Source organism: Lactuca sativa, chromosome 2, assembly GCF_002870075.4.
Source record: "Lactuca sativa cultivar Salinas chromosome 2, Lsat_Salinas_v11, whole genome shotgun sequence".
Classification (NCBI taxonomy): Eukaryota; Viridiplantae; Streptophyta; class Magnoliopsida; order Asterales; family Asteraceae; genus Lactuca; species Lactuca sativa.
In genome coordinates, this window is record NC_056624.2 from 211,537,054 (window position 1) to 211,554,002 (window position 16,949).

The 16,949-nt window shown below is 33.9% G+C and overlaps 1 protein-coding gene and 1 long non-coding RNA gene across 24 annotated transcripts; one reads left to right on the top strand and one right to left on the bottom strand.

Annotated features, from left to right (window-relative positions):
* Positions 1 to 4,612: 4,612 nt before the first annotated feature.
* LOC111888253 (uncharacterized) lies at positions 4,613 to 9,507 on the top strand. Of its 19 annotated transcripts, none has more exons than XR_002849139.3 (10): positions 4,613 to 4,935; positions 5,019 to 5,191; positions 6,193 to 6,314; positions 6,425 to 6,542; positions 6,613 to 6,696; positions 6,790 to 7,715; positions 8,032 to 8,317; positions 8,414 to 8,483; positions 8,684 to 8,793; positions 8,909 to 9,146. It is a non-coding gene; the product is annotated as an uncharacterized LOC111888253 (long non-coding RNA). The 19 variants fall into 19 exon arrangements; XR_006188545.2 differs by having other exon boundaries at positions 6,795 to 7,715; XR_006188547.2 differs by having other exon boundaries at positions 4,614 to 4,935; positions 7,147 to 7,715.
* A 1,665-nt stretch (positions 9,508 to 11,172) lies between these two features.
* LOC111888284 (two-component response regulator-like APRR3) lies at positions 11,173 to 15,193 on the bottom strand. Of its 5 annotated transcripts, none has more exons than XM_023884433.3 (10): positions 14,951 to 15,193; positions 14,667 to 14,726; positions 14,040 to 14,523; positions 13,798 to 13,959; positions 13,578 to 13,711; positions 13,204 to 13,404; positions 12,887 to 13,070; positions 12,558 to 12,801; positions 11,867 to 12,470; positions 11,173 to 11,636 (listed from the first exon to the last, which is right to left on the bottom strand). In XM_023884433.3, the coding sequence occupies exons 3-10, from the start codon at positions 14,386 to 14,388 to the stop codon at positions 11,538 to 11,540; spliced, it is 1,977 nt and encodes a 658-aa protein (XP_023740201.1). In that variant the 5' UTR covers positions 14,389 to 14,523; positions 14,667 to 14,726; positions 14,951 to 15,193; the 3' UTR covers positions 11,173 to 11,537. The 5 variants fall into 5 exon arrangements, with proteins under 5 accessions (XP_023740201.1, XP_042755470.1, XP_023740200.1 ...); XM_042899536.2 differs by having other exon boundaries at positions 14,667 to 14,806; XM_023884432.3 differs by lacking the exon at positions 14,667 to 14,726.
* Positions 15,194 to 16,949: the final 1,756 nt, after the last annotated feature.

Sequence of the window (16,949 nt, forward strand, 5' to 3'; positions counted from 1 at the left end):
GTCAAACCATTCATTCATTAACTCAAAGACAAGCAGAATAAAAGTATTCTCAAAATATCAGAGTAATTCATAAACATTCAGTGCGGAATAAATCTTCAGGGGATGCGGTGTGATCAAGTCGGGCCCTTCCGTTTGGAACCAGAAATACCTGAAAACATTTTAAATATAAACTGTAATCACAAAGATTAGCGAGCCTCCCAAAATACCATATACCATACATGTTATTGGGCCTAGCCATAGGGTATATCCAACCCAACATATAATCATGGGCCCAACCCTGAGGTATGTTTCAACCCAATCATACAATAATGGGCTCAAACTTTGGGTTTATTTCAACCCAATCATACAATAATGGGCCCAAGCCTAGAGTTTATTTCAACCTAAACATGCAATAATGGGCCCAACGTTAGGGTTTATTTCAACCCGAACATGCAATAATGGGCCCAATCCTAGGGTTTAATTCAATCCGATCATACAAACATGCAAGAGTCACAAAGACAGCTATCATCCGACACAATCCAGTGGGCCGACATTGGTGCCTTCGACCTACAAGTACAGTGAGAAGACTCACCTCAATCCAAAGATAATCGAATCTCACAATCGTCGCTGCTATAAAAGCTCCTCACACTAAACACATCCAAAACGACCCTAATTAATGATTAAGGTGATAACCCATGATCAAAAGTCCATTTCGTACACTCTTACTAGGGTAAAAGATCATCCTACCCTTCCAAGCTAGCCCCAACCAACGATGACCCAAAGCCCAAAAAGGGCCCAAGTCCACCTCTGGGAGTATTCCATACATACTCTCTCCTTACGCCTTGCGTACCAAGCTCTGACGGAAAAGAAAACAGGGCACTCCTACTACGCGTTGCATACTCAGGGGTTACGTCCTTCGTAATCCTCTGCTTCACAAACTTCCCTGTTATGTCCTTAATTCATGAAGACTAAACGAACAACACTCAGAACTCACTCTTATGGACATCTAAAGTCATAAAGTTCCTGACTTTATGACTTTGCATGGCTTAATGAAGTCTAAAACCAAACCCTAGTTTCTTAACATCTCCTAATGACTCCAAACCCTTGCATGGGTAAGAAGCAACCATCAAGATCCCATTTTTGTGACTTCAAACCCTAAGAGATGATAAGACATGACAATCATAAGCTCTAGAGAGGCTTTTACTCATAAGAACCAAAACCATGGGACCAAAAGAATGAAAAGATATAAGTTGGACTAGATCTATACCAAGGAATCATAAAGGTTAAGGCTTTATAGCTTCTAAGACTTGCAAATTGGATGAGAGTTCTGGATCTCCAAGCTCCAAGCTCAACAATGCTTCTATAGTGGATTCCTTCTTCACAAGACACACATAAACTCACTCAAAATGCTCAAGATCATCACAAAGTAGCTAGGGTTTCGAAATGATTGCTTTGGGGAGAGTGGAGACTGAACATGAAGAGGCCTCAAGGGACTTAAGGAGTTTAAATAGGGTCTGAACCCTAAAATTTAGGGTTTTAGGATCATCACGAGTATACCTTGTGTACTCTTTATGTACGCCCAACGTACTCAATGGAGTCCCCGTTTATCTTTAATTATCTATGCCCTACGTACACAATATGTATGCCCAATGTACATCAAAATTCCACTTCAACTTCAAACGAATATAAATTATTCGTTGCAAATCCAATTTCGACGTTCTTTCTATGAACAGAAAGGTATTGAAGAGCCCCCCAATCTTATCTAATTACTTTTGACTTAAATCCTATCGAACTAAAATCCTTATTTCATAAAAGAAGCCTGAAACATCACTTTTCCCATTTTACCCTTTGACTCTGAAATGCAAACCGAGGGATTGGATCTCATAACCAATATTATCAACATTCAATAGGGTCTAAACCATATATCCCTTGAAGCCTAAGGCCTTTACTTGATCCATTTTTTGTTCACAATCCCGAAATAAGAAACTTCTCGAAACAGTATATTACAAATAAACATCAAATTTCACATATAAACTTTCAAAAATTTTGTTACTTTTTAATAATTATTGTTATTAAATTATGTTCATGAAAGTAACTATGTACTCATCTGATTTAGGTGGAAGACTCGTGAGAAAGTCAGATCATTGATTAACACTTCGTATTTCCTTTAAAATGACCTAAATATGATTGTTACTATGTCTTCGTATTCGCTTATATTTATAAAGTGTAATCGTTATAATTTTTTCATCGGATTTATCAATAATCTTAAACAAACACTAACGTATAGTTGATAAGAAACAACCAGGTAAGATCGTATCGGAGGTATAATCCGTTTGATATATTAATATATACTGTTTGGATAATCCACTTGAAACACCTCACTAAACTAGCCTGGTCATCATTCTCGTAAGTAGATCGGTTAGTGAAACGACTTGTATTACTTATTTATAAGTTCATAATAATGATTATAAACATAAATATAAGTTATATAACTCAATTTACAGGTTGTTTAACGAAAAAACAGACATTATGCGGGCATAACTTCAAAACTGAAAGCTTTATTTCTCGGTGCTCTTTGGAACTCCAGAGTTTTGTTACTAACACCTAAGAACTACTAGAGTTGGGCCTTGGTGCCTCGGTAAAATTCGAGAGAGAAAGGAAGATTTTAGAAAGAAATTGGTGTAAAAATGAGCTAAAAAACACATCTATTTATAAACTTTTTCAGAAGGCACTTCTTGCCCTGCCATGTGTCATCCATCTGTTGCAAGCCTTGGGGAGGAAGGGTACCACTACATCGTGTCGCGTGTTGCTCATGTGAAGCCAGCGATGAGTAATACAATTTTTATTTAGACTCCATTTGGATAATTTTCACTTTATTTTCATGTTTCCATTCGAGGAGGCTTAGACTATAAATAACGTTGCGAAATTCATAACATCTTTACAAACTCCGTTTTCAGTGTTTTTATATCTCTGACTTTGTATCAACGAGGACTATAATTTTCATATAGACTCCATTGACTAATTCTTTTTTTTTTTTTTAATTTTAGAAATTTGAACAGATTTTTCCTGCGTTTCACTTTTTATGACGCACGTTGTTGTGTCGGTTTGAACGTGAAACTTAGATAAATCATAATTTCCTCATACTTTGTTTTGGATAACAATCAATCGGTTTTAATTTCGATTTTTGTTTTGCACACTAATGTATTGTGTCACACTTGAAACTTTGAAAAATCACAACTTCCTCATACGAAGTCAGATTTTGGTGTTCTCTATATCGACATATTTCTATTGCAGAGCACTTCGTCTTTTATTTACATCACTTTGGCTAAGAAACAACCTATCTCCGATTCACTTTTTATATCTCTCGACTGTCTTTATTTTCATGTTTCCATTCGAGGAGGCTTAGACTATATAAATAACGCTGCGAAATTCATAACTTCTTTATGAACTCCGTTTTCAATGTTTTTATATCTCTAACTTTGTATCAACGAGTACTACAATTTTCATATAGACTCCATTGACTAATTCTCATATATATATATATATATATATATATATATATATATATATATATATATATATATATATATATATATATATATAATTTTAGAAATTTGAACAGATTTTGTCTGTGTTTCGAAACTTAGGGTCCAAGTTTCGCATATATCCTTTACATATGAGTTTTGTTCTAGATTGTCTTTATATTGACGGATTCATATTTACGACATCTTCAACTCTCGTTTACATTGTTTTGGATAACAGTCAATCGATTTTAATTTCGATTTTTGTCTTGCACGCTGATGTATTGTGTCGCACTCGAAACTTTGAAAAATCATAACTTTCTCATACGAAGTCAGATTTGGTGTTCTTTATATCGACATATTTCTATTACAGAGCACTTCGTCTTTTATTTACATCACTTTGGCTAAGAAACAACCTATCTCCGATTCACTTTTTATAACACACCTTGTTGTATCGATTTGAATGTGAAACTTAGATAAATCATAACTTTCTCATACGAAGTCGGATTTTGACATTCTTAATATTCAAGGAGTTTTCATTATGTCTACTAAAACTTTTTCGTTAAGATTATTTATCCTAAATAATCTTTTATTTTTAATATTATTTTATTGTTTAACGATAAATTCTATATTAAGGTTTTTTACAACCATTATATACCAATAATAGTTGTTTACATATCGTGCAAACGATGATTATTTATTAGCTTGTAACACGTATGGACCACGACTATCTTATTCAACGATTTAAATTGTTCAATAAAATCTATAATTACTTGTTATTATACCTTAAACATCTAACCTGGAATTGTGGGCATTATATTTATCTTCAGCCACATAAAAAAAGGTCATACTAATAAGAGATATACAAATAATTTTAATTGATAAATAATAAAAAAAGATAAATAATTATATGTTTTGTTATATTTATTCATTAATATATATATATATATTAAGATTGTGAAAAATTTCAACAGCAAACTGTTGAAATTTGTCCAAGTTTGGTCCCTTTACTTATTATGTGGCCATTGTGTTTGATTTTCAAGGGGTAATTTGTAAATATTTCACACCGTTGTCAACGTGGCTTATAGTTGTTTGTTTCTTGCTTTTATGGAACAGACGTGTCAATTTATCGATATTTCTCTTTCTTTGCTCATCTTATTTCATCTCCGTATGTGTTTATCTTCCTTTTCCACTGCTACTTCTCTGATTCGTGTCTTACATCTGATTTTTTCCACCTTCTTGATCTTCTACCACCGATTCATTTCGATGGCCATATAACTGCCTTCTTCTCTCTCATCCTAATGCCGACTACCCTGTTCAACGTCTTCACAGACCCTTTGTCTCCATCTCCGCTCATAATTATATCCAGAAGCTATCGATAGACAACCAAATATTAGGGCCGGGTTTTCGGTTCATCAGACGTTTAATTAGCCAGGTACCGATTCCCTTTCTTTCGCCTTTGGTTTTCTGAATTTCATAATTTAGTGTTCACTTTTGGGTTTATGATGTGATTTCAAGTTTAATTAGCCAGGTACCGATGTCCTTTATGACGAAGAAGAAAAGAATAACGAAGACGAAATTATGATAGCGAAAGCTCAGGGATTGATAGACAAGATCATCGCCTCTCCTCATAACCCTAAGCCCATATGTCTTCATGCCCTAGCCTCCATTCTCGAAACCCAAGAAGCCAGGTCTTACTTCTCTCTATCTTTCTGCATATGTAAATATACTTATATGTATATATCTACACAAACAAACGTATTAGCTTAAAAATCGGTTGTTGATTAAGTGAATTCCAATTTGCCCTTGGTGTCCAGTGACTCTTTTAAAAAGTATTTGGGGATGTTTTCATTGCGGTTTTTGTTGTTTCTATAACATATGACGATATGCAGCCTCGCCATGTTATATGTAAATATTGTAATTTTGGTATTTCAGTTTGAATAAGTTCAAGTGGCTGTCTGTTTCTTTGTTTCCTTTTTTTTCACGTGACCCTTTTTCACATTCAAACTATTCAGGATTGCTTATCGGAGAACTATTGAACCCAACTTTGTATGCTCCTGACATACATCACACAATGAAATGAATGTTTTTTTTGACCAATCGAATCCTATTTTACTGATTGTCTTGAGTGAGAGTCTCAGAGATGTGAATTTGAGTATTTAAGCAACATGTTACCCTATGTTGTGATTAAGATCTCTGTGTTTAAAGGGAGTTTAAGTGTATGTTGGTTTCTTAATGGCTCTTAGGCATTATTGGTGGAGAGGAAGTAATAAATTGAGGTTTGTAGGGACCCATGCTATGAGCTTCCGGAATACAATGGGATCTTCGTAACCATACTCCATTTTGGTGTATGCATGTTAAATTAATTACAACCATGCTTGATTTATATATCATTTTTGTTAATGGCCATGTTATATTTAAAACTAACAATAAGATAGAAATGAAAAACAATTACAAAGCATTTATACTTAACATTGAATTTTTCAACCTCATAATATGCAAAAATTTGGGCATTGGATATTTACAACATATTTTAATCTCGGTTTTGAAAATTCGATCCAAAATCTGATAGAATTTCAACCCATCATCCATGATAAATTTGGTTCCAATTAAACCGAAGCGACAACCCGGATTTCAAAAGAAATCCAGTTTCCGATAAATCTAATTTTTAATTTTTATGCATCTGACCTAGGCTACATATCTGTTATCTTCTGGATTGGACCAACTGTGGCTCTTATGCCAGGTCCGACATCGTTTTCTTGCCATAGATGACCGTCCATCATCTCCTCCCACTTCAGCCACCCACCTCTGCGAGTTAAGGAACCAATTTTATTTAATTGCAACCTTAGTTAGCACTCCCATCTCTCTGGGTTCTTTTTTCTTCTCCTCTATTTATTTAGTTTTTTGGTTGTTTTTTCGACCAGGGCACCTAATCAATTGATTTGCACCTAACTCTCTGTTTGTCACATCTACCACCGACCTGTTGTTTGCTTTTAGCGATTTTGTTTTCTGACATGATTGTGCTATGTATGGTGCTCAGTTGTAAGTTGTTTTGATTTTCATTTTGTGTTTTTGTGATTTTTGTTTCAATTTGTTGATATTTACCTTATAGATGAGTGAAGTGCACACTTGAAGGAACATCTCTTGAAGGCCCAATTCTCAGTAGTTCTGCAGCTTTGACACAACTAGAAAATTTGTAAGATCAAATTTAGAAATAATTGGAGGTTTAATCTGGATTATATGTTAATTGATTTAATCTATTTGTTCCATTATGTTGTTTTTATTATAGGACAGTTGGAGATCTAGATGGTGACTATTCAACAGTTCATTAAAACTTCAAATCACTTCCTCAGATGCACATGCACATACACACAATAATACTGATAAAAGTAGCCAACATATTCAAGCATTGCCATTAATATATTAAGATAACTTTTTTTTTTTACCATAAATTTATGAAATTTAATATATTTATGTTTTTCCGTGTTGATCAAAAGTTGTTGTTGGAGATGATCAGATGTGATATAATCAGATCAAATTTCAAGTTGAATTTGATGTTATCTTAAGCTGAATATGATAAGATTTGAAAGATTAAGCTGATCAGCTATAAGTTACTATTCAAGCTTATCAGAAACTGCTGTCCTAGGTGATCAGTTCTGATCTGGCCGAGTTCATCTGGTTTGAAGCTGATTGTTGTATATGAAGTTATCCGAATCTAAAATTGATCAGCTTTGGAAGATTAATGTAAAGGATTTGTTGTTAACCAGATACTCTTTTGATCTTTTCTGTCTCTATTATTATCTAATTTTAAAATAAATTACAAAGGTTTTCCTTTTTTTATGTTTTTTGTCATGTTCCAAGTGAAATGGCTATATTACCCTTTTCTGATTTTTATTTTTTATAAATCAAACGGTAATATTGTCAATTGCTTAAAACATGAACAAAAAACTGAAGCCATTAGTCTAGGCCTAAGTTTTGTTGTTGTCTGCCAATTAAAGGGGATACTCACAACTTCACAATCTTCTTAAGTCTTGCATTCACAGGTTGTCTTTGTTTTATATCATAAAAGGGAAAACCAAAAAAATCCTTTCTTAAAATAATATTAAATTCTACGTAATTCCTTATTTTGTTTTATTTTTTCCCATCTAGATACTCACAAATTGATGACTGAGGCAAAGGGGGAGAAAACATCAATAGCCAATCTTCACGAACACGGTATTCAGGATTTTTACATGCACGTATTAGCAACGAACTTTCTTATTTTTTGTGACTGTATGCTTACTCAACTATTGTTGTCGTTCTAAAGTTGAGGTCAAAATATCAACAAGTTTAATAAAAGTGATGATAAAATGTTTAAATGTAAGAAAAATATATGGTTCCTTAATAAACAATCGTTTGTTTACCAATAAAACAATAAATATAATAATGAAAACATCTTCATTTCCTTTTATTAAATAATATACGGTTTGGTACATTAAATTATTTAGTTTTTTAGAAACTTTAATTTTTGTCAACATTCTTACTGATACAGTTTAGCAAATTGATTTGCAAGTTGGTGCAAGTTCACTCCACAAGAATGATCTCTCTCCACCAAGGGCAAAAAGGTCATTTTTTTCTAAATTATGAAAATTAAAATTTTATTTGTATTTATAGATAAGCCAAAATGAGAAATATGATAGCACAAAAGGTTTCCATTTTTCTATTTTGTGGTTCTTTTTTTGCGTAGTGTTTGACAAGATGTAGGTGGGATCTTCTGTGAATATAGTAAAAGGTTGAACCGAGTTGTGCAGCTCCGTTGCCAAGTGTCATGTTATGAGGTTTGTATTTCAACATATTATGTATTGGTATTATATGCACGTTATTGACTTTTGTTATTTATTTATTTTTATTATTATGTGTTTGTGTTTCTGTAGTGTTGCATGTGGTTCAACGCATTTCTTGGTGGTGCTTGATAGGTCAAATATGGGGAAATGGCTTGACAAGGTATTCGTTTCCTTATCTCTACTATGGAATGGAATGCTTAATTCCATAGGAATCAAAATACTTTTGTTTGTTTTCTTTATAGACTGAAATTCCGCAAAGTTTATGGTTGACAATCAACATAATATTCAAAAAATAATCATAACAATCTATATCATATATACATTGTCATATGCTGATTTTTAATTTTTAATCATTTTTAGAAAGGGCATATAGTATTGTGTTAGCCGAAAGAGTTGTGGTAAATTTGATCCAAAGAATGAGTGGCATAACCACACTCACAAAGATAACAATAAATCAGTCTCTGAAGCAGGTAATAGCGACATCTGTGAATCCGGGAATTTTTTTTTCTTGACAAATTCTTATTGAAGACTCAATTTCCTATGTTTCATTATCTACTCTGTATGTTGACTATCTACTTTATTCAGGTATCATCTTTATTATGGGAATTATGAGCTTGGTCCACGACTGGAGGTGCTCATGTAGTATGCAAAGCACACTGTAAATGTCAGTAGCTATTTGGTTCCAATTTGAAGTTTTGGATAAATGAGCAGACACAGCCGAGATTTTTGATTCCTCCGATTTTGGTTTGTAAATTGTTCGACTAATTACTCCAAAGAATAATCATATTTCATTTTTCAATCTATTGAGTTTGTTTGATGTTTATTTACAGAATTTGAATATGAAAACCTCTATCTTCATTTGTGTTTTATTTTTCTGGCATGGTCAACTCTACATAACACCATATCAAGTGGAGAAAAAGGGAAATGGACATGATGATATGACATCAACAACTGAAAAACATGGTGAACTGCCAAAAATGCCTACTTCACAGTATTGTAAAAATTTCAGTTCATAGGAGCACATCAGGTCCCTCTGCCCCCCGCTAAGCGGGGGTTACGAATCTAGTTAGTAGTTTAGTTGATTACATATTAATAGTTAACATGATACCTTAAGAGTTGCAATAAATTAAACATTTACTATCACAAAAACCTTATATAAATAAAAGTTAGTTGCAATTATTTTACGAATGATTAGCATTAAGTCTTTTAAAAAGATCAGCGGAGGACAATCGAATCCAAGCGTTAGTGAAGAGCCACATCATCTACATTTTCGTTATCTTTATTAGTTAAGGTTTTAGATGGAGCAGGTTCCTATGGTAAAATATGATGAATAACATCGTGTGCACGACAATGAATCTTGAACAATTTAATTCATGATGTGTATTGTGCGACCTCTATCTCCATAATGGTTGGAATGAAGTTTCGGATATTGGTAACAGTAACAGCAGGATATAGTGAAGCCATCGATTTGAATGGTGGCATAAGATAGATTTGAATTGGGACAAAAAAGAAGTGATAGCAGGAACAGGATACCGATTGAAGATTTAGAGACATAGAGATGATCGAGGTATATATATATATATATATATATATATATATATATATATATATATATATATATATATATATATATATATATATATATATATATATATATATATATATATATATATGGAAAAGTGAATATACCCTTAAGGGTATATAAGCTTAGGTACCCATACTCATTATACTACGTCGTTTTGTATCATATAATACATTGTAATTGTCCAATGTTCTTATAATTTAACTTCTAACTTGATTTACTTTCATGAATTTTATAAATTACACATTTATCTTCCTCTTACATAATTTTCATTTTCAAGTACAATATATATAGCCTAATAGATGTTCGGCAAATAATGATATAAAAGAAAGATAATTGTGAAATTTGGAAAATTTTGAAAGTAAATCAAATTAAGGGTTGAAGTTTAAGAACATTATAATGAATATATCAGACAAAACGATGTATTATGATGTGTTTGGGTACCTAAGCTTATATATACCCTTAAGGGTATATTCACTTTTCCCATATATATATATATATATATATATATATATATATATATATATATATATATATATATATATATATATATATTGAGAGAGAGATGAAAGCTAAAATGACCGAATTACCCTTTTGTGAGGCAGCTAACTACTGTATTGTAACAAGGTAAAAACTGAGACCAAACCCACAACGAAACATGTTCATAAGGATCATCTATATAAATCTGAAAGTTGACTTGAAGCCTTTTTTTTTACAAACACATAAGACCAAATTGGCATTTTTCTCTTTAGAAAAACATATAAAAACAAAGTTATAAAAAAAATGGAGAAACTTTTTAAAATATTTTAGCATAAATTCATAAGGAAATAAAAAATTTGAACCAAAATTATAAAAATGAAAACTTAGCAACCTTAAACATGGTATAATAAAATGTGTAAAATGTTAGAGTTGCAGTCTATTTTGTGTCCAAGTAGTGGTGTTAGGGGTGAATCAACTGGTCATAAGTGTGAAGTGGCGGTAGTTGTTGCTTGATGGTGAGGATTTCATCTTCTATAAAAGAAGGGTTATCTTGGGTGGATGATCAAAACATGATCCGTGCTAAGAGAAGCCGATTAGAATTTAGAAGTGATCGTTTTAAAGTTTATTGGAGATTTCGAAATACAGGGGTTCAAATTATAAAAAGTTTATTGTTTGATAGTATCGTTTTAAAGTCTTTTTATTGGTTAAAACATCGAGCTTTCTTTCAGATATATGTAAAACACACAGTATACCGTGTTAATTCAATGGGTCCAACATCGCACCATGATGAAGCATTAAAGAAGAGTGCATAAAGTTTCTTGAAGAGAAAAACTAGAGTAGCATTCGTTCAACAACAAAATTAAAAATGAAATTGAAATTGAAGAATAATTCTTTAATGGGCATGCATAAAGTTTTTCCCTTTTTAGGATCAAACCAACAAACCTATAAATAAAGTCTTTTAACAACAGAAACTTACCACACAAACAAGCGGAATCTGCTATTTGTTTTTTCTTTTTTTCTTTTTTCTTCTTTCTGAAAAATGTTCCCTTCATATACGGATATATCTACAACACCACCACCATTCATCTTATCATCTTCATCTTCATATACATTACATTGTCCCATTGGCCATTACCCCAAACATGTGTTATGTTATGAACCTGCATCCTTCCCATTCACCTCTTGTCGGACAAATTGCCCCCGGACCCTTGGCCTCTGTTCCGCCAGCTTTTTCCTGCTATGGTACCTCACCTTCAAATACAACAAACAAACAAAATACATCATTCATCAACAAGGGGCATTTACGTCTTTTTCCATCCCATTGACATCAAGAACAAGTCCTGTCCCACCTTTCGGGATGGGACAAAAACTTATAATTTCCGTCCCATTAAGATCGGTCTCAGTCCAATACATGTCAAACACAGTACAAAACAGTCTGTTGTTCTGTACTATGTAACATGTGGGCCCAGAACAAAAAGTACCTTTTTCTCGAAACATCTATCTTTCCTCTTTTGGCGGAACTTATTTAGTGCAGCTTCTCTTTGTGCTAACCGGTCTTTATCAACCCCACTTCCGCTTCCGCTTCCACTTCCACTACCATTTCCAATTTTACCCTTTTCAGCAACAACTCCATTATCGCCGCCTTCACCTCCACCACCATAGCCACCACCCTTTTGTCCACTACTTCCACCATTCTCTCCATTACTCTTATTGTTACTTCCCGATGCACTTCCATAGTTTGCAGCATCTCCTTCCACAGGTGCAACCGCCTTGTTTCTTGAAGATCCATCATCATCCTCCTGGTTAGCTTTTTGTTGTGGTTGTGTCTTGTGGACATGGTGGTGGTGGTGGTGGTAATGGTGGTGGTGGTGGCGGACTTGGAAGTTTGTGGTGTCACCGTCGCCAGGTGGCGGCGTTGATTTGTCATCTGGAAGTGGTTCCGGTTTGGCAAACGCGTTGTTAGTGCTTGAGCCCATGTCGTTATTGTGAGTGCTACTGCCATTAGAACGTTGATTTGGAGCTCCGTTTGAGTTAGATTGTATTTTCAAGGGTTTTGCTGTTTCTGATGTAGTGTTGTTGTTATACCTGAGATGAAAAGGGCATTTACGTCTTTTAAACACAGGACCACATGTTTTGTCACGTGTTGAAGATAAAATAAAGACAAATAAATACCTTGAGAAGGCTGAAAGGTCAGACTGTTTTAAAACATTTCGTCTATGAGTGCTTGTTGTATCAGTATCCTCCAAATCACGTGGTCTTTTTAAACTGAGCTCAAGGGCAGGAACGTCATTTGCTTTGGCAAATGTCATACATTTGGTCCTTTGTTCACTCTCTTCCTTTGAGTTTGATTCGATAAATTTTCCTGAGTTTCTAGAAACTCCGATTCCCAGATCTTTGCCCATTAGAACTGTATCTGCTATATTATTTTATTAAAATGAGCATGGTGAATTTTATTTATAGACAAAAAGTGATGATGATGATGATGATGATGTGTTTATTACCTATTTTATCATCTTCTCCAGCATGGTCTTTTGTGGCAACTGGTTTTGGGTGATAATTATTGGACGTTTCTGCCCTTGTACGGATGACCTGTGCACAAGTGCTATCAGGAGGGGTTGAGGTTGGTAATTGGTCCCATGAATACTTTGTGCTTTCAACTTCTACTGCTCTTTTTGACCATGAACTCTGTATAATCAAAAATGTATTAGTTGTCTCTCTTTACAGTATTCATGTCTACATTTATATATGAGTATAACACATAAAGGATTGATTTATATAACAAAAATGATGTGTACTGTAACCACAGATATAATAATACCTGAGTACCACTTCCATTGTCACTTCCATCCTTAGCTGTCAAACCTATGCTCCTGTCATCATCATCGTCATCATCATCATCATCGTTATCATCATCATCATCATCATCATCACTGCCATCACCATCATCCGACACATCATCACTTCTCACTTTGATAGGTTTAGGAGCACGAATGCCACTCTCACTCTCACTACCGCTAGACTGATGCAAACAGGACAAATTAATGCAAAAAAAAAAAAAAAAAAAAAAAGGCAAACATTTTAGTTCCCTAGTGTTTTATTTCCAAAACGAAGTAATTCAAATGCACTACTACATTCTAAAGTAGAACACATCTGAACCCAAAGTCCAAAACCATAATAAATAAATTAACTCACACTGTGACATTTTCTCCACACATGCTGCCAAAGGTTTTTAAGCTCATTCTTTCGAATAGGTTTGACTAAAAAGTCAACTGCACCTTTTGATAAACAGTTAAAGACTATGCCCATAGAATCATCAGATGACATCACTGCAAAGAAAATATATTAGGTGTAGCAGGTGAAAGCGAGTAATATGGTTGATGATATTTCTGATGAAAACAAGAAAGATACTCACTGATCACTGGAATATTCTTGCGAGGTGCATGGTTCATGATCTTGGACAAAAGTCCAACTCCTGATAGATACGGCATGACTACCTCAGTTAAAACAAGATCGATTTGTTTGTTGAGATCAATCAGTACTTTCCATGCTTCTACACCATTTGCTACAGCAGTAACTGCAACAGAGTAACTCATTTGAAGTAAAAAAAAATTAAAGAAACAAGATGAAGTGATGAAAGAAGTTTAGTTTACAGACCTTCATAGCTGCAATTACGGAGGAGAGCACTGACAACATGACGAGTTGAGTCATCATCTTCTACCAGGAGAACTTTGAGAGACCTAGTGGGTAAAAACCTCTCCCATTGAACCAGAGATCCTTGTGGTTGTTGATGGTGTCTCTGAACAGCATCATGGGATATGAGCAACTCTATGCGTCTACTACCATTGACATCGTCGTTAATCCTGGAATCGTCTTCTTCAGACAGCCTTTGGCCATCGAATGCAGCTCCATTTCTCACTTCTTTAAGATCCTTGCGTTTATGGTGATTAAGTTCTGCCGATCCTTTTGTTGCTGGAATACTAGTACTCAACCCAACGCTCCTCATTAACCAGATTCAAAGAGACCAATTATGAACACGGTGCAGGTCTGCAACAGCAAGATGAGTTCTTTCTTTGAAGAGAAGTGGCACATACCGTTGCCTCCACGGAATAAACCTCCGTTAGAAACCCGTTACAGAAGCCTAAAAGAATGAAAACAGTCACAAAAAAACCCATTAAAACCGTGCGAAATGGGAAACGAAACCTCGTGTTGTCGTCAATTTCATTTCTTTTCCATTTCGTAAGTGCTAGAAAAGGGGTACATAATCAAGTAGATTAATCATACCATCATCCAATCCTAAAAGCACACAGATTCAGAATGAAAAGCAGAACTTCCAGACCAAACCTGATACACATCTCAGATGGATACATGTTTCATTATAAAACTACACGGATACATGATAAAATTTCCACCCAGATCTTAATCTACATGAAACCAAAACATTTTAAACAGATCATAAATCCGTCATTTATCTCAAAACCAAGTGAATTATCAGCAAAATAAGGTCACCACAATGATCCAAAACCTTATTGTACTTTCATTTGACTCATTTTCTCAGGAATACTTACATTTACGCTGATAACGGAGATACGAAGAACAGATCTTTGACTCAAATCTGAAATCCGCAAAATTCGTTCAAATCCTCCGCACAACAACTACCGTAAACACAAATTCTGAAGAAATTCAACAGTATGAAAAAAACAAAATATTTTTGAGTTCAAGGAAATCATATAAAGATGAAGCATAAATCTAGGGTTTGTAAACGTCGTCGGGAAAAACAACGGGTGTTTAGGATCTACATTCTACTGGTTCAGAGTAGAAGAAGATATTATATTCGTTTGCGATGACATGGAGGTAGTGAGGGCCAATAATGCGCCACGTGAGACGACACGTTGGATTACATGTAGGATGGAGGGTGATGGCGTGGAGGAGATCAATATACGGGCTAGGGGAAGTTTGGGGCGGATCGCGGATCTTTAAAGATCCGATTTGAGTGGACACGTGGTGCGCTGTGGGATAAGTTAAAGGTCTTACGAATCAGTAGGGACCGCCAGGTGGGTGGAAGAGATAATGGGGCGGTCGTTTTCGGCGAGGCTTAAAGACGTAAATACCCCTAATGAAACTGCTTATATCCGAACTACCCTTGACATGTCAGAAACAAAATATCTGGACCAACCGTTACAGTACAGCCGATGCTTGAGAACTCTGGTACAGCCTAACCATTAAAGTGCTGCCACGCGTAGTACATAAACAGGCTGAAATTTCTGGGCAAAAGGTTTAGCCTATTTGATTTTGTTTTTTAAATTTTAAATAATAATTACCTGAAACAAATACTTTTTACCCTTACCTTAGCGAATAAAAATAGAAAGACATATGAAGAACCGATTAATATTTTACTAACCGAGCTAAAAAGTTAGTTACTAATATTTAATATTTAGTAGTTAATATGTTTGGTATTTAGTTGGTGTTACCTTGAGCGAATGTACGCGTGTTGTGTAAAGATATCTATATAACTGAAAATTTTACATGTTTTTTTTTTTTAAATATAACAATAATGTTATTATTAAATTTAATATAATAATTCATATACTAAGAAGATATAATATATTGATTATTTTGAAAAGTAAATTACACGAATGGTTCCTATGGTTTGGGGTGATTTGTACGCTGGGTCCCTAACTTACTTTTTTAACTCGGAAGGTCTCTATTATTTTTTTTTTGTTACGCGCTTTGTACCGACTGTTTGTTTTTGTTACGCGTTTGGTCTCTGTCTTACCTAAAAAGACTATTATTAAATAGGAAAAATTGTGGGGTAGGTAAGGTAAGGTGAATGGGTGGGGCTGAGGGTGTGATTATTTAAATAAATTAGAAAATCAAGGGAACATATAGTCTTTTTAGGTAAGACAGGGACCAAGTGCGTAACAAAAACAAATAGCCGGGACCTTCCGAGTTAAAAAAATAAATCAGGGACCAAACACGCAAATTACTCTAAACCATAGGGATCATTCATGCAATTTACTCTATTTTAAATTATATATCATAAATATATACAATAGGTAACCTTCGTTTGTGAGGGAAGGTTACGATAACTAAAAATACAGACTTCATCCACAATGTACAAGTGGCAATGCATAAATTACATATTTAACACTTTCATTTTATATAATACGTCACTTACAACCCTCTATTTTGTAAATGTTACTTTCATCCCTCAACTTTTTCTATTTTGTAAATACATTTTCTACCCCTCTATTTTAAAATGATACTTTCACTCTTTTAACTTTGAATTCTATAAAATATCATTATTGCCACTTGTAATATATACATTTATTAAAATTGCATAATCTCAATCTTTTGAATGACCTCTACCTATGGGTTTGAATAAAATAAAATATAATATATAGTTTAATGTTATTTACAGTTGTAGTTATTATTAATTAATTTTTTAAAATTTATTTGTTTAACATTTTAATTTCTATCATTGTAATTATTTAAACAATCAAATAATTTATTTATTTATTTTAAAGGTAACAATATAATCATTTATATATAGTTATTTTTAACTAT